Source organism: Eleutherodactylus coqui, chromosome 11, assembly GCF_035609145.1.
Source record: "Eleutherodactylus coqui strain aEleCoq1 chromosome 11, aEleCoq1.hap1, whole genome shotgun sequence".
Taxonomy (NCBI): Eukaryota; Metazoa; Chordata; class Amphibia; order Anura; family Eleutherodactylidae; genus Eleutherodactylus; species Eleutherodactylus coqui.
The window spans coordinates 5,426,096-5,444,731 of NC_089847.1; the positions used below are offsets into that span (position 1 = coordinate 5,426,096).

Consider the following 18,636-nt stretch of genomic DNA (forward strand, 5'->3'; position numbering starts at 1 on the left):
TGTCCAGTAGTAAGAAATCTGTCCTGACACCCCAGTGAACCAAACCATCTGCTGTTAGCAAAGACGTCTTCGTAGAGCTTCTGGATTGTCCGCACTGATACAGTGTAACACACCCTCAGCTGTGAGAGCAGGATTAGAGGAGAATACAAAGGTTTCTAGTCACTGACAGAAAGCAAATATATTGGAGACGATGAGGAACTGAAGCTCATGATAAAATGAAGGAGTCGCAGGAGACGCGCTGGCCCTTTAACTCTTCTCTTTCTCAGCGCCTTTATTCTCTGTCTTGAGCCTCTGATGATCAGCTCCTTCTCCTCATGCTGTTTGGGAACCCAAGACGACGATCTCCTGAGTCAGAATCTACAATCACATTGTAGACGTCTAACCATATGTCTCCCCGTCTTACCCGCCGAATCCGCCAGACGGAGCGTGAATTAGTCTTACTCCTCATCTGCCAACAAGCAAACCCGACAGTTGTCATAGACAAGAAATCCCGTCAATGGAGGAGACGCCGCAGCTTAACTCATACCATTCCTGCCACACACTGCAGCAACACAACCTGCAGCAACCACTAGGGGGCGCTGAGCATGCCTGACAGGACAGGCGGTAATGTGCCATGTATATACACTTCTCAACATTGAAACTGCAGCACCAAGAAGGACGAGCCGTAAGGTTATGCAAGCCGCGGAAGTTGTAGGCGTGGCTAAGATATGTAAATGATCACGTTTTCAAGCACCTAGCGCCAATCTGTGGCATGTGGGCGGGGCTTCAATGGTATAAAAGCAGATCAAAAGTAAAAGTTTGCAGCCACAGGAAACCTCAAGAATCAGATGAATTCATGTGATATGACTGCGATGCCACCCGGTCGCCAACATGGCGGTTATCACCACGTACTGCAGACGGAGAGGGACGGAATCCCTGACCCGAGAGGCCTTGGTTTATCACTCGCGGAGATCGCCACGCACGTAGGCCGAGAGGTCAGCGCCGCTTAACCTTGCTTGTCCCAGCGGTTGGGAGAACAATGATGAACTGGAATGACAGCAAGAAACGCACGGAGGCGAACCTGGAGGCGGACGGAGCAGCCGATCAGAAGAATGGCGCACAGTGATCCCTTCTGTACGGTGAATGTAGATGGACGACACAGCCCAAGCCTATGGCGGCGAACAGTGTCTACAGAAACCACCAGGAGGCGCTGGCACCACACTGGGCTACGAGCCAACGTCTAGCATCAGGTCTTCCACTGACCTCACACCATCGGCCTCGAAGGCTATCATGGTGCAGAGCAAGATGGCAATGGAGGCCGGAATGGAGGTCCGTCATCTTCAGCGATGAGTCCTGATTCCATTTCAAACACAATGACAGCCGGAGATTGGTCCAGCGACTATGTGGGCAACACCACGAAGAGGCCACCACAAGGGGGCGTCACACCAGTCCTACTCTCGGCATTAGGGTGTGGGGGTCATAATGTATGGTAGCCGGACCCCTCCAGTCTTCCCTGCAGGTACACTAACAGCTCAGCCTTATGGTGATTTGGTGGTGGAATCAGCGGTAGCGCCATTTCTCCGAAGTGTCCTAGGAGCCGTGTTTGAACATGATAAAGCCGGGCCGCCTGTTCCCCAACAGCTACCTTGGCTGGCAGCGTCCCCGGACTTGTCTCCTGTCGATCACATCTGAGACATCATTGGTCGGCAATTGCAAAGGGAGCCGCCAGCAGCGAATCTTGATGTTTTCGTGCCCAAGTGCATTCAGCATGGCGGAGCATTCCCCGGGCCACCATTAATAACCTCACTGATGGCACACCAAGGCGTGTATTTCTGTGGGTGGCGCTCATACGTGACACAGAAAAAATACAGATGCTTTGAATATTTTGTTTCTGTTTTCCTATCATCATGTCTATCTATCCTGCGGTTCCCATAATTCACCATTTTTTTTTCTTGGTTTCGTAATTCCAACGCTGAGTATATATATATCGCGCTGATCATAATGCAGCCGCTCGGGTTGGTAATACACCGAATTCAATAGGAGCTGCACCTGCAATACCAACCCAGGCCGCTGCGCTATGGTCAGCGCCATCTGCTTCCTGCACTTTCTATAGTGACAGCAGCCACAGTAATCAGCCGATCGGCGGGGGTCTTGGCTGTATACCGCCATCTATGGATGACCAATCCTGATGACAAGTCACCAATACAAAAAATCTAAAAACTCCTGGACAACCCCTTTAAAATCCTAAATGCTTCACGCACCAGGACCGCCCGCTCCGATCTCCGTCTCGGCTCGGCTTGTTTCCGTTTTCTATGGCAACCACTTGAAAGGATTCTCAACAGACATCAGCAAAGTGACAGACACGGCCTGCAACACGGGCGTCAAAACAACGCTCCCCTATAGGCCTCCGCAACGTAAGATGGCGCGACAAACTGCATTCTCTGCGCAAATTCACATCCTGCAAGCATGCATTACTTTAGTTTATAGCCATGTGTTGTGGCGATGGGAAATACGTTCAGAGACACAAAGTATCCGGTGCGCCGCAACAAATGTATAGCCGTGATCACAATATATTCCAGTCCGTAAAGAAGCGCCAAATATCTGATGATCATCTTAAAGGTTTTATAATCTAACTCTCCACATTATATAACGAGAGACATAAGAACACGTAAGGGGCCGTTCACACGGGACGGAATTACGCCGTAGGACGCAGCGAATCTACAGAATGTACCGTGGCTCGCAGTGTATTGTGCAGCCTATTCCGTCCCGCGGGCCGAGTCCCTAAACCCTCTAACGTTCCGTCCTTCCCTTCTACTCCGCATTATGCTTTACTAAGTGTATGACACCACTGAATATAGTATAGGCCCCCTGCAGTGGCGCTGCTATAGGGGCCACAACTGTGACCCAGCCACTACGCTAGGGGGGCCCATGGACTCCCCTCGCCACACTATGATGTCTGCTACGTCTCCTCCCTGTAATAGTGCACATGGCCATCCATCATGGCTATAAGTGAGGACGCCATGTCACCTATAACCCGGAAGCATCAGAGCCCGCATGCTCACCTGTGCCTCCCGTACTTAGACTGTGCTGCAGACACAGATGAGCATGCGGGCTCTGATGCTTCCGGGTTATAGGTGACATGGCGTCCTCACTTATAGCCATGATGGGTGGCCATATGCACTATTATATGGGGGAGACTGGATGGCCAGAAGACCCACAATATGGTAAGGGGGCACTGTTAATAAAGGGGCTGCTATTAATAACTGGGCCACACTTGGGGGGGGCGCTGTTTCTATGTGATGGCACTATTATTACTTTTAAAAGGATTGTCGGAGTTATAACATATTTTAATTGATCCTCTCCAGGCCAGATATTGAAGACCCTCTACTCCCCTCTCCCGACTCCCCTTCGCTTTGATCTCACCAATGACATTATGTTTACTGACTGCAGTCAGGCTGTGTACAGGACGTCACAGGCTACTGCAGCCAATCACACAACTCGATGTTAAAGCGCTGAGTTCTGTGATTGGCTGCAGCAGCCTGTGACGTCTCATAAAGACGGTGACTGCAGCCTGTAAATGCAGTGTCCTAGGGGAGACCGCGGCTGCCGGCGTTGGACATGTGGGGACGCAAGAGAGCCGAGTACAGGATATTATAGTATCATTAGGCATGGAGAGCATTAATTAAAAAACCCTTATTCCATCCCTTTAATACTATATGATCATCCACTTCCAGTATGGCGGTATAATTCAGTCACAGCTCGGTGGTGTTATGTGTCTGAGTGAGGCGGTATGATTTAGTCACAGTAATGCCATATTATCCTGTCACCGTATTGTGGTACTATGGAGCATGAGGGGATCAAGCTAAACATTTGCACCCAGGCCCATGACTTTGTAGCTACACCCCTGGCACCCTGTCTCCATCACACTATCCCCGGGCCCCTTCTGTCCACAGCTCTGACCAGGGGCCTCTTCTGTCCATCACTCTGATCCTGCCCATTTCTCTCCATCAGATGGACTTGCAGCCGCTTCTCTCCATCACACTGACCTCCGGCCCCCCTGACCCACAGCCTATTCTCTTTATTACACTGACCTCCGGCCCCCCTGACCCACAGCCTATTTTTCCCATCACACTGACCTCCGGCCCCCCTGACCCACAACCTCTTCTCTCCATCACACTGACCTCCAGCCCCCCTGACCCAGAGCCTATTCTCCCCATCCCACTGACCTCCAGCCCCCCCTGAGCCACAGCCTATTCTGTCCATTACACTGACCTCCAGCCCCCCTGACCCACAGCCTATTCTCTCCATCACACTGGCCTCCAGCCCCCCTGACCCACAGCCTCTTCTCTCCATGACACTGACCTCCGGCCCCCCTGACCCACAGCCTATTCTCTCCATCACACTGACCTCGGGCTCCCCTGACCCACAGCCTATTCTCTCCATGACACTGACCTCCGGCCCCCCTGACCCACAGCCTATTCTCTCCATCACACTGACCTCCGGCCCCCCTGACCCACAGCATCTTCTCTCCATTACACTAACTCCTTCTCACAGTCACATTGCCTGCTGGAGCTGCCTCTTCAACAAACTGACTCCTTCTCTCCAACACTTTGACTCTTGGCCCCTTCTGTCCACAACTCTGACCCACAGCCCCCTCTTTCCATTACTTGGACTCCTTGTCCCTTTAACCTATCACACTTCTCTCCATCAGACTGCCCAGGGGCCCCTTCTGTCAGCTCATTCTCTCCATTACTCTTAGATGAGCCCCTTTTCTCCATCAGTCTAACCAGCAGCTGTTTTACTCCATCACTCTGACCCCCGATCCTATCTTTCCATCACTTGGACTCCTGACCCTTTCTAGCCATCACTCTAACCCCCAGTGCCTTATCTCCATCGCTCTGACCTCTGGCCCCTACTCTCCATCACTCTTACCTGGGGCCCCTTCTCTCCATCCCTTTGACCTGGGGCCCCTTCTCTCCATCACTCTGACCCGGGGCCCCTTCTCTCCATCACTCTGACTCGGGGCCCGTTCTCTCCATCACTCTGACCTGCTGCCCCTTCTCTCTATCACTTTGACCTGGGGCCCCTTCTCTCCATCACTCTGACCCGGGGCCCCTTCTCTCCATCACTCCGACCCGGGGCCCCTTCTCTCCATCACTCCGACCCGGGGCCCCTTCTCTACATCACTCTGACCTGGGGACCCTTCCCTCCATCACTCTGACCTGGGGCCCCTTCCCTCCATCACTCTGACCCGGGGCCCCTTCTCTCCATCACTCTGACTCGGGGCCCCTTCTCTCCATCACTCTGACCTGGGGACCCTTGTCTCCATCACTCTGACCCCTAGTGCCTTCTCTCCATCATTCTGACCCACTGCCCCTTTTGTCAGCTCATTCTCTCCATCACTCTGACCCCGGGGCCCCTTCTCTCCATCACTCTGACCCGGGGCCCCTTCTCTCCATCACTCTGACCCAGGGCCCCTTCTCTCCATCACTCTGACCCGGGGCCCCTTCTCTCCATCACTCTGACCCGGGGCCCCTTCTCTCCATCACTCTGACCCGGGGCCCCTTCTCTCCATCACTCTGACCTGGGGACCCTTCTCTCCATCACTCTGACCCGGGGCCCCTTCTCTCCATCATTCTGACCCGGGGCCCCTTCTCTCCATCATTCTGACCCGTGGACCCTTGTCTCCATCACTCTGACCCCTAGTGCCTTCTCTCCATCATTCTGACCCACTGCCCCTTTTGTCAGCTCTTTCTCTACATCACTTTGACCCCGGGGCTCCTTCTCTCCATCACTCTGCCCCCGGGGCTCCTTCTCTCCATCATTCTGACCTGGGGCCCCTTCTCTCCATCATTCTGACCTGGGGCCCCTTCTCTCCATCACTCTGACCCGGGGCCCCTTCTCTCCATCACTCTGACCTGGGGCCCCTTCTCTCCATCACTCTGACCCAGGGCCCCTTCTCTCCATCACTCTGACCCAGGGCCCCTTCTCTCCATCACTCCGAACCGGGGCCCCTTCTCTCCATCACTCCGACCTGGGGCTCCTTCCCTCCATCACTCTGACCCGGGGCTCCTTCCCTCCATCACTCTGACCCGGGGCTCCTTCCCTCCATCACTCTGACCCGGGGCCCCTTCTCTCCATCACTCTGACCTGGGGACCCTTCTCTCCATCATCTGACCCACTGCCCCTTTTGTTAGCTCATTCTCTCCATCACTCTGACCCGGGGCCCCTTCTCTCCATCTCTCAGACCCGTGGATCCTTCTCTGCATCACTCTGACCCCGGGGTTCCATCTCTCAATCGCTCTGACCCAGGGCCCCTTCTCTGCATCACTCACTCTGACTCGGGGCCCCTTCTCTTCATCACTCTGACCCGTCGACCCATGATTCTATCAAGCAGCCCTTTAACTCCACCGTTCTGACCCCCAGCCCCTTCTCTCCATTAGATTGACCCGTGGCCCCTGTCGGCCCCTTCTCTCCATCACTGAGACCCTTGGCCCCCTTTTTACATCACTTAGACTTCCGGTCCCTTCTCTTCATCACTCTGAGCCTGGGCCCCTTCTCTTCATCAGTTGGACTTGTGGTCTGTTCTTTCCATCACTCAGACCAACGACACCTTTTCTCTCCATCAGTCTGCCCCCCCCCCCTCCAGCTCCTTTTCTCCCTCAAACTGACCCGTGGTCCCTTCTCATCACTCTGACCCACAACACATTTTCTCTTTATCAAACTGACCCGTGGCCCCTTCTGTTGGCTCCTTTTCTCCATCACTTTGACCTGGGGCCCCTTCTCTCCATCACTCTGACCTGGGGCCCCTTCTCTCCATCATTCTGACCTGCAGCCCCTTCTCTCCATCACTCTGACCTGCGGCCCCTTCTCTCCGTCACTCTGACCTGCGGCCCCTTCTCTCTATCACATTGACCTGCAGCCCCTTCTGTCCATCACTCTGACCCGTGGCCCCTTCTGTCCATCACTCTGACCCGCGGCCCCTTCTCTCCATCACTCTGACCTGCAGCCCCTTCTCTCCATCACTCTGACCCGGGGTCCCTTCTCTCCATCACTCTGACCCGGGGTCCCTTCTCTCCATCACGCTGACCCGAGGCCCCTTCTCTCCATCACGCTGACCCGGGGCCCCTTCTCTCCGTCACTCTGACCCCCGCGGGGCCCCTTCTCTCCGTCACTCTGACCTGCAGCCCTCTTCTGTCCATCACTCTGACCTGCAGCCCCTTCTGTCCATTACTCTGACCCGGGGCCCCTTCTCTCCATCACTCTGACCCGGGGCCCCTTCTCTCCATCACTCTGACCCGGGGCCCCTTCTCTCCATCACTCTGACCCGGGGCCCCTTCTCTCCGTCACTCTGACCTGCAGCCCCTTCTGTCCATCACTCTGACCCGGGGCCCCTTCTCTCCGTCACTCTGACCCGGGGCCCCTTCTCTCCGTCACTCTGACCTGCAGCCCCTTCTGTCCATTACTCTGACCCAGGGCCCCTTCTCTCCATCACTCTGACCCGGGGCCCCTTCTCTCCATCACTCTGACCCGGGGCCCCTTCTCTCCATCACTCTGACCCGGGGCCCCTTCTCTCCATCACTCTGACCCGGGGCCCCTTCTCTCCATCACTCTGACCCGGGGCCCCTTCTCTCCGTCACTCTGACCCGGGGCCCCTTCTCTCCATCACTCTGACCCGGGGCCCCTTCTCTCCATCACTCTGACCCGGGGCCCCTTCTCTCCGTCACTCTGACCTGCAGCCCCTTCTCTCCGTCACTCTGACCTGCAGCCCCTTCTCTCCGTCACTCTGACCTGCAGCCCCTTCTCTCCATCACTCTGACCTGCAGCCCCTTCTCTCCATCACTCTGACCTGCAGCCCCTTCTCTCCATCACTCTGACCCGGGGCCCCTTCTCTCCATCACTCTGACCCGGGGCCCCTTCTCTCCATCACTCTGACCTGCAGCCCCTTCTCTCCATCACTCTGACCTGCAGCCCCTTCTCTCCATCACTCTGACCCGGGGCCCCTTCTCTCCGTCACTCTGACCTGCAGCCCCTTCTCTCCATCACTCTGACCTGCAGCCCCTTCTCTCCGTCACTCTGACCTGCAGCCCCTTCTCTCCGTCACTCTGACCTGCAGCCCCTTCTCTCCATCACTCTGACCCGGGGCCCGTTCTCTCCATCACTCTGACCTGCAGCCCCTTCTCTCCATCACTCTGACCTGCAGCCCCTTCTCTCCATCACTCTGACCTGCAGCCCCTTCTCTCCATCACTCTGACCTGCAGCCCCTTCTCTCCGTCACTCTGACCTGCAGCCCCTTCTCTCTGTTACTCTGACCTGCAGCCCCTTCTCTCCATCACTCTGACCTGCAGCCCCTTCTGTCCATCACTCTGACCTGCAGCCCCTTCTCTCCATCACTCTGACCTGCAGCCCCTTCTCTCCGTCACTCTGACCTGCAGCCCCTTCTCTCCGTCACTCTGACCTGCGGCCGCTTCTCTCCGTCACTCTGACCTGCAGCCCCTTCTCTCCGTCACATTAACCTTCAATGACAGGTTTTTCTGGGAATCGTCTTGGATCTGATGAGAATCCCCCCCCCCCCCAGATCTGCAGGATTCCCCCCTGGGGGGGAGGGGGATGATGGGAGTTATTGCCCCCGATGGCAGGACCCCCCCATCATCTGGCATGTAAGATGGAGTAGATTGCAGCAGCTGGTGCCGCATGATGCCCGCTGGCTGCGGGGGGCAGCGGGTGACATCCCTGGTAACACCCTGGTAATGCAGGGGTGAGATGCTCTGCAGCAGCCCAGCCTCCTGCAACTTACACAAAGATGCCAGGCGTGCCCCTCCCCCAGATGGCAGAGCCCGGCTCCCCCCAGGGATGGCGGGGACCCCCGTTACCTTCATGTCATTGATGATGGCCTGGAAGAGCCCCCCCAGCGCCCCGCACTCCTTGTCCGCCGCCTCCATGCCGCGCCGCTCTCGGGGTGCAGGTGGCCGCAGCTTCGGGGTGCAGACGGCAATCACACGGAGCTCCGCAGCGGGGAAGCCGCGCTCACACGCCCCATGTCCGGGGGCAGCAGCCGCCGCGCAGCATCCTCCGGGGGACGGCGAGGACCGGGAGAAAGACGGGAGGACCGGGAGCCGCAGCGATCCGCCTGCCTGCTGCCTGCACTGCAGACTGGGGAGAGGGAGGAGGCGGAGGAGGGACGGAGCTGACAGCGGAGGGAGGGGGCGCTGTCTGTGCAACTCGGGGGGATCAGAGCGCAATCCCCGGACACCAGCAGTCATAGATACCCCACACCGGCCCCACTGACGTCACCCACACGGCCAACATGCCCCTCTGACGTCATACATGCTGCAGACCTGCCCCTGAGGCACCAGAGCTGCACTCACTATTCTGCTGGTGGATTCACTGTGCATATACATTACTGATCCTGTACTGCTCCTGAGTTACATCTTGTATTATACTCCAGAGCTGCACTCACTATTCTGCTGGTGGAGTCACTGTGTACATATATTACTTATCCTGTACTGATCCTGAGTTACATCCTGTATTATACCCCAGAGCTGCACTCACTATTCTGCTGGTGGAGTCACTGTGTACATATATTACTCATCCTGTACTGCTCCTGAGTTACATCCTGTATTATACTCCAGAGCTGCACTTACTATTCTGCTGGTGGAGTCACTGTGTACACACATTACTTATCCTGTATTATACTCCAGAGCTGCACTCACTATTCTGCTGGTGGAGTCACAGTGTACATACATTACTTATCCTGTACTGCTCCTGAGTTACATCCTGTATTATACCCCAGAGCTGCACTCATTAATCTGCTAGTGGGGTCACTGTGTACATACATTACTTATCCTGTACTGATCCTGAGTTACATCCTGTATTATACCCCAGAGCTGCACTCACTATTCTGCTGGTGGAGTCACTGTGTACATACATTACTTATCCTGTACTGATCCTGAGTTACATCCTGTATTATACCCCAGAGCTGCACTTACTATTCTGCTGGTGGAGTCACTGTGTACACACATTACTTATCCTGTATTATACTCCAGAGCTGCACTCACTATTCTGCTGGTGGAGTCACAGTGTACATACATTACTTATCCTGTACTGCTCCTGAGTTACATCCTGTATTATACCCCAGAGCTGCACTCATTAATCTGCTAGTGGGGTCACTGTGTACATACATTACTTATCCTGTACTGATCCTGAGTTACATCCTGTATTATACCCCAGAGCTGCACTCACTATTCTGCTGCTGGAGTCACTGTGTACATACATTACTTATCCTGTACTGATGCTGAGTTACATCCTGTATTATACTCCAGAGCTGCACTCACTATTTTGCTGGTGGAGTCACTGTGTACATACATTACTTATCCTGTACTGATCCTGAGTTACATCCTGTATTATACTCCAGAGCTGCACTCACTATTTCTGCTGGTGGAGTCACTGTGTACATACATTACTTATCCTGTACTGATCCTGAGTTCCATCCTGTATTATACTCCAGAGCTGCACTCACTATTTCTGCTGGTGGATTCACTGTGTACATACATTACTTATCCTGTACTGACCCTGAGTTACATCCTGTATTATACCCCAGAGCTGCACTCACTATTCTGCTGGTGGAGTCACTGTGTACATACATTACTTATCCTGTACTGACCCTGAGTTACATCCTGTATTATACTCCAGAGCTGCACTCACTATTCTGCTGGAGGAGTCACTGTGTACATATATTACTTATCCTGTACTGATCCTGAGTTACATCCTGTATTATACCCCAGAGCTGCACTCACTATTCTGCTGGTGGAGTCACTGTGTACATACATTACTTATCCTGTACTGACCCTGAGTTACATCCTGTATTATACTCCAGAGCTGCACTCACTATTCTGCTGGAGGAGTCACTGTGTACATATATTACTTATCCTGTACTGCTCCTGAGTTACATCCTGTATTATGCTCCAGAGCTGCACTCACTATTCTGCTGGTGGATTCACTGTGTACATACATTACTTATCCTGTACTGATCCTGAGTTACATCTTGTATTATACTCCAGAGCTGTACTCACTATTCTGCTGGTGGAGTCACTGTGTACATACATTACTTATCCTGTACTGATCCTGAGTCACATCCTGTATTATACTCCAGAGCTGCACTCACTATTCTGCTGGTGGAGTCACTGTGTACATGCATTACTTATCCTATACTGATCCTGAGTTACGTCCAGTATTATACTGCAGAGCTGCACTCACCATATACTGTCAGTGACTGCTTCCCTATATACAGGGTAAGCATCCCATATGCTGGCAGTATGTGTATCCTATATACTGTTAGTGATCACTCCCCTATCTACAATGTCAGCACCCCATATACTGTCAGAGACTAATCGCCTACATGCAGGGTCAGTACCCTATAAACTGCCGGTGACTGCACCCATATCTACAATGTCAGCACCCCATATACTGTCAGAGACTAATCGCCTATATGCAGGGTCAGTACCCTATAAACTACCGGTGACTGCACCCATATATACAATGTCAGGACCACATATACTTTCAATGACTGCTCCTTTATATATAGCATCAGTACCCCCTATAGTCCCAATGACTGCTCCCCTATATAAAGCATCACTACCCTATATACTGCCAGTGGTGACTGCCCTATATACAGCATCGGCACCCCATATACTGCCAGTGACTGCTCCTCTATATACAAAGTCAGCACCCCATACACTACCATTGACTCCTCCCGTATATACAGGTTCAACACCCCATATACTACCAGTGAGTGCTCTACTATATACACATCAGCTCCCTATATTTTGTCAGTGACAGATCCCCTATATACAGCGTCAGCATCTCCTATACTGATAGTGACCACTCTATATACAGTATTAGCACCCCATATACTGTCAGTGACTGCTCCCCTATACACAGCATCAGCACCCTATATACAGGGTCAGCACACCATATATTGGGAAGGGAAGTGAAAGGTAAAAATATACAGCTAATTAATACATCTGAGAACCTCGATATTAGAAGTGGAAAGAAAGAACAAAGACAAAAAAATTCAGAAGAAAAGTAGAGGCGCAAGAGACCCCGATCACAAACTAAAATGTTTTTACACAAATGCACAGAGCTTGGGAAACAAACAAGGAGGACTGGAGCTCCGAACACAGGAAGAGAAATATGATGTCATAGGCATCACGGAAACTTGGTGGGATGATACACATGATTGGAACACAAGGCTTGTAGGATACAATGTATTTATAAGAAACAGACCTAATAAAGGGGAGGAGGTGTTGTGTTGTATGTTAGGAGAACATTCATCTCCACAGAGATTCAAGCTTCAGAGCTGGGAGTTCTGTAGAAACTGTTTGGGGAAGAATACAAGGAGAGAACAACAGAAAGGACACCATTGTAGGCATTTACTATAGGCCGCCTGGACAAGCAGAAGATATGGAGGAACTCCTTCTACATGATCGTACTCAGAGAGTGGTCATAAATGGCTGCACATCCAAGTGGAAGAATATCAAGTGGGGACCACAAGGCTCTGTCCTAGGCCCAGTGTTGGTCAACATTTTTATAATGATCTGGGGGAGGAAATTGATGGGAAACTGATCAAATTTGCTGACGACACAAAGCTAGGAGGGACAGCGAACACTAGGGAAGAGAGACAGAGGATTCAAAAAGATCTAGAAAAGGCTGACCAGTGGGCGGCGACTAACAGAATGGTATTTAACAAGGAGAAATGCAAAGTCCTACATCTGGGCAAGAAAAATGAAGAAAGCGCATACTGAATGGGAGGAATTGGGCTAAGCAGCAGCACATGTGACAAAGACTTGGGTATACTAATAGATCATAGACTGAACATGAGTCAACAATGTGATGCAGCAGCCAAAAAGGCAAACACAATTCTGGGATGTATTAAGAGAAGCATAGAGTCTAGATCACGTGGGGTCATTATCCCCCTCTACTCTTCCTTAGTCAGACCTCCTCTGGAATACTGGGTCCAGTTCTGGGCACCCCACTTTATAAAAGACATCGACAAACTGGAGCAAGTTCAGAGAAGAGTTACCAAGATGGTGAGCGGTCTGCAAATCATGTCCTATGAGGAACGGTTAAAGGATCTGGGAATGTTTAGCAGAAGAGAAGGCTGAGAGGAGACTTAATAGCGGTCTACAAATATTTGAAGGGCTGTCACAGTGCAGAGGGATCAGCCCTATTCTCATCTGCAGAAGGAAAGACTAGAAGCAATGGGATGAAACTGAAAGGGAGGAGACACAGATTAGATATTAGACAGTGAGAGGATCAATGAGTGGAACAGGTTGCCACGGATGACCCCGGAGGTCCCTTCCAACTCTCCCATTCTATGATATTGCCAGTGACTTCTCCTATATATACATATGTCAGTACTACATATACTGCCAGTGACTGCTTCCCTATATACAGCATCAGCACTCTATATACTGTCAGTGAACAGTCCTGTATATACAGGGTCAGCACCACATATACTGTCAGTGAACGCTCCCATATATACAGCGTCAGCACCACATTTTGCAACAGCACCCCATATACTACTAGTGACATCTCCCCTATATACAGTATCATTACCCATATACTATCAATGACCGCTCAGCTACCGTATATACAGCATCAGCATTCCATATACTGTTAGTGACTGCTCCCATATATACAGTATCAACACCCTATATACTGTCAGTACCACATATACTTCCAGTGACTATAGGCAGCATGAACTGTCATACACTGTCAGGACCCTATATCCTATCAATGACTACTCGCCTATATACAGCATCAACACCCCATATACTGTAAGTGACTGCTCCCGTATATAGTGTCAGCACGCCATTTACTGCCAGTGACAATTCCCCTATATACAATGTCAGCACCTTAGATACTGTTAGTGACTGCTCTCATAAATACAACGTTAGCACCCTATATATTGTCAGTGGCTGCAGTATATGGGGTGCTGATGGTATGCATAGGGAAGCAGTCATTAGCACTATATGGAGTGATGATGCTGTATATAGCGAATCAGTCACTGATTATATAGCGTCAGCACCTTATATATCAGTGACTGCTCCCATATATACAGTGTCAGCGCCCCATATATTTAAGGGTGTTGACAATGAATATAGGGAAATAGTCACTGGCGGTATATAGGTTGCTGATGCTGTGTATAAGGAAGCGGTCACTCACAATATATAGGGTGCTGGTACTGTATATAGAGGAGCAGTCACTGATAGTATATGGGATGCTGACACCTATATAGGAGAACAGTCCCTGACAATATACGGGGTGCTGACACTGTACAAAGGGGAACAGTCACTGCCAGTATATGAGGTAATGATGCTGTATATAGTGAAGCAGTCACTGACAGTATATAGGGTGCTAATGCTACATATAGGGGAGCAGTCATTGGCAATCTATGGGGTGTGGACGCTGTATATACAGGGGTGCTGGCACTGCATACAGGGGAGCAGTCACTGGCAGTATATAGGGTGCTAACACTTTATAGAGGAGCAGTCACTGATAGTATATACTGAGGAGGAAGAAAAAATTATGGACTTTATTTGTGCGACTCTCACAAATATTTCAACTGACAGTATATAGAGGAACAGTAACTCGCAATCCATGGGGTGCTGATGCTGTATATAGGGGAGCAGCTACTGACAGTATATGGGTACTGATGCTGTAAATAGGATACTGACGCTGTATGTAGGCGAGCAGTCACTGACGGTATATGAGGTTCTGACACTGTATATACAGGCGCAGTCGTTGCCAGTATATGCTGCTCTGTTGCAGTATATAGGGGAGCGATCACTGACAGTATATGGGGTGCTGACATTGTCTACAGGGGAGCAGTCACTGACTGTATATGGGGTGCTGACATTGCATATAGAGTAGCGATCACTGACAGTATATGGCATGCTGAAGCTGTATATAGGGAGCAGTCACTGGCAATATATGGGGCGCTGACCCTGTATATAGGAGAGCAGTAACTGACCGTATATCAGGTGCTGACTCGGTATATAGGGGAGCAGTAATTGACCGTATATGAGCTGTCCCCTATATACAACATCAGCACCCTATATACTGTCAGTGACTGATCCCCTATATACAGCGGCAGTACCTCATATTATCAGTGACTGCTCCCCTATATACAGTGTTTGCTCCTCATATGCTATCAGTAACTACTCCCCTATCTGCAGATGCAACCTAAGCACTCCATATACTGCCAGTGACTGCTCCCCTGTATACAACCTAAGCACTCCATATACTGCCAGTGACTGCTCCCCTGTATACAACCTAAGCACTCCATATACTGCCAGTGACTGCTCGCCTGTATACAACCTAAGCACTCCATATACTGTCAGTGACTGCTCCCCTGTATACAACCTAAGCACTCCATATACTGCCAGTGACTGCTCCCCTGTATACAACCTAAGCACTCCATATACAGCCAGTGACTGCTCCCCTGTATATAACCTAAGCACTCCATATACTGCCAGTGACTGCTCCCCTGTATACAACCTAAGCACTCCATATACAGCCAGTGACTGCTCCCCTGTATATAACCTAAGCACCCTATATACTGCCAGTAACTGCTCCCCTGTATATAACCTAAGCACTCCTTATAATGCCAGTGACTGCTCCCCTGTATATAACCTAAGCACTCCATATACAGCCAGTAACTGCTCCTCTGTATACAACCTAAGCACTCCATATACTGCCAGTGACTGCTCCCCTGTATATAACCTAAGCACCCTATATACTGCCAGTAACTGCTCCCCTGTATATAACCTAAGCACTCCTTATAATGCCAGTGACTGATCCCCTGTATATAACCTAAGCACTCAATATACAGCAAGTAACTGCTCCTCTGTATACAACCTAAGCACTCCATATACAGCCAGTAACTGCTCCCCTGTATACAACCTAAGCACTCCATATACTGCCAGTGACTGCTCCCCTGTATACAACCTAAGCACTCCATATACAGTCAGTGACTGCTCCCCTGTATATAACCTAAGCACTCCATATACTGCCAGTGACTGCTCCCCTGTATACAACCTAAGCACTCCATATACTGCCAGTGACTGCTCCCCTGTATACAACCTAAGCACTCCATATACAGCCAGTGACTGCTCCCCTGTAAATAACCTAAGCACCCTATATACTGCCAGTAACTGCTCCCCTGTATATAACCTAAGCACTCCATATACTGCCAGTGACTGCTCCCCTGTATATAACCTAAGCACTCCATATACAGCCAGTGACTGCTCCCCTGTATATAACCTAAGCACCCTATATACTGCCAGTAACTGCTCCCCTGTATATAACCTAAGCACTCCTTATAATGCCAGTGACTGCTCCCCTGTATATAACCTAAGCACTCCATATACAGCCAGTAACTGCTCCTCTGTATACAACCTAAGCACTCCATATACAGCCAGTGACTGCTCCCCTCTATACAACCTAAGCACTCCATATACTGCCAGTGACGGCTCCTCTGTATATAACCTAAGCACTCCATATACAGCCAGTGACTGCTCCCCTGTATACAACCTAAGCACTCCATATACTGCCAGTGACGGCTCCTCTGTATATAACCTAAGCACTCCATATACAGCCAGTGACTGCTCCCCTGTATACAACCTAAGCACTCCATATACAGCCAGTGACTGCTCCCCTGTATATAACCTAAGCACTCCATATACAGCCAGTGACTGCTCCTCTGTATACAACCTAAGCACTCCATATACTGCCAGTAACTGCTCCCCTGTATATAACCTAAGCACTCCATATACAGCCAGTGACTGCTCCCCTGTATATAACCTAAGCACTCCATATACAGCCAGTGACTGCTCCTCTGTATATAACCTAAGCACTCCTTATAATGCCAGTGACTGCTTCCCTGTATACAACCTAAGCACTCCATATACAGCCAGTGACTGCTCCCCTGTATACAACCTAAGCACTCCATATACAGCCAGTGACTGCTCCTCTGTATACAACCTAAGCACTCCATATACTGCCAGTAACTGCTCCCCTGTATATAACCTAAGCACTCCATATACAGCCAGTGACTGCTCCCCTGTATATAACCTAAGCACTCCATATACAGCCAGTGACTGCTCCTCTGTATATAACCTAAGCACTCCTTATAATGCCAGTGACTGCTTCCCTGTATATAACCTAAGCACTCCATATACAGCCAGTGACTGCTCCTCTGTATATAACCTAAGCACTCCTTATAATGCCAGTGACTGCTTCCCTGTATACAACCTAAGCACTCCATATACTGCCAGTGACTGCTTCCCTGTATACAACCTAAGCACTCCATATAATGCCAGTGACTGCTCCCCTGTATATAACCTAAGTACTCCATATACAGCCAGTAACTGCTCCCCTGTATACAACCTAAGCACTCCATATACTGCCAGTGACTGCTCCCTTGTATACAACCTAAGCACTCCATATACAGCCAGTAACTGCTCCGCTGTATATAACCTGAGCACTCCATATACTGCCAGTGACTGCTCCCCTGCATACAACCTAAGCACTCCATATACAGCCAGTGACTGCTCCCCTGTATACAACCTAAGCACTCCATATACTGCCAGTGACTGCTCCCTTGTATACAACCTAAGCACTCCATATACAGCCAGTGACTGCTCCCCTGTATATAACCTAAGCACTCCATATACAGCCAGTGACTGCTCCCCTGTATATAACCTAAGCACTCCATATACAGCCAGTGACTGCTCCCCTGTATATAACCTAAGCACTCCATATACAGCCAGTGACTGCTCCCCTGTATATAACCTAAGCACTCCATATACAGCCAGTGACTGCTCCTCTGTATATAACCTAAGCACTCCATATACTGCCAGTGACTGCTCCCCTGTATATAACCTAAGCACTCCATATACAGCCAGTGACTGCTCCCCTGTATACAACCTAAGCACTCCATATACTGCCAGTGACTGCTCCCCTGTATATAACCTAAGCACTCCATATACAGCCAGTGACTGCTCCCCTGTATATAACCTAAGCACGCCATATACTGCCAGTGACTGCTCCCCTGTATATAACCTAAGCACGCCATATACAGCCAGTAACTGCTCCCCTGTATACAACCTAAGCACGCCATATACAGCCAGTGACTGCTCCCCTGTATATAACCTAAGCACTCCATATACTGCCAGTGACTGCTCCCCTGTATATAACCTAAGCACGCCATATACTGCCAGTGACTGCTCCCCTGTATATAACCTAAGCACTCCATATACAGCCAGTGACTGCTCCCCTGTATATAACCTAAGCACTCCATATACTGCCAGTGACGGCTCCTCTGTATATAACCTAAGCACTCCATATACAGCCAGTGACTGCTCCCCTGTATACAACCTAAGCACTCCATATACTGCCAGTGACGGCTCCCCTGTATACAACCTAAGCACTCCATATACTGCCAGTGACGGCTCCTCTGTATATAACCTAAGCACTCCATATACAGCCAGTGACTGCTCCCCTGTATATAACCTAAGCACTCCATATAGTAACTGCTTCTCCGTTTGCTGTCAGTGATTAGATCACTTCTTGCCGCTCTGCGACTTTCTCTGA

The 18,636-nt window shown here is 50.6% G+C and overlaps 1 protein-coding gene across 4 annotated transcripts in view; it reads right to left on the minus strand.

The window, feature by feature from the left end:
- The window catches only part of MTSS2 (MTSS I-BAR domain containing 2), a 39,314-nt gene extending 30,195 nt beyond the window's left edge, over positions 1 to 9,119 (minus strand). For 2 of the 4 annotated variants that reach the window (XM_066583907.1, XM_066583905.1), the window contains exon 1: positions 8,853 to 9,119. In XM_066583907.1, the coding sequence (XP_066440004.1) occupies positions 8,853 to 8,921 (69 nt within the window). In that variant the 5' untranslated portion in view covers positions 8,922 to 9,119. Of the gene's footprint in view, positions 1 to 403; positions 530 to 8,852 lie in introns of those variants that run through there. The other 2 variants (XM_066583906.1, XM_066583904.1) reach the window with 1 other exon arrangement.
- Between the last annotated feature and the right edge of the window lie 9,517 nt (positions 9,120 to 18,636).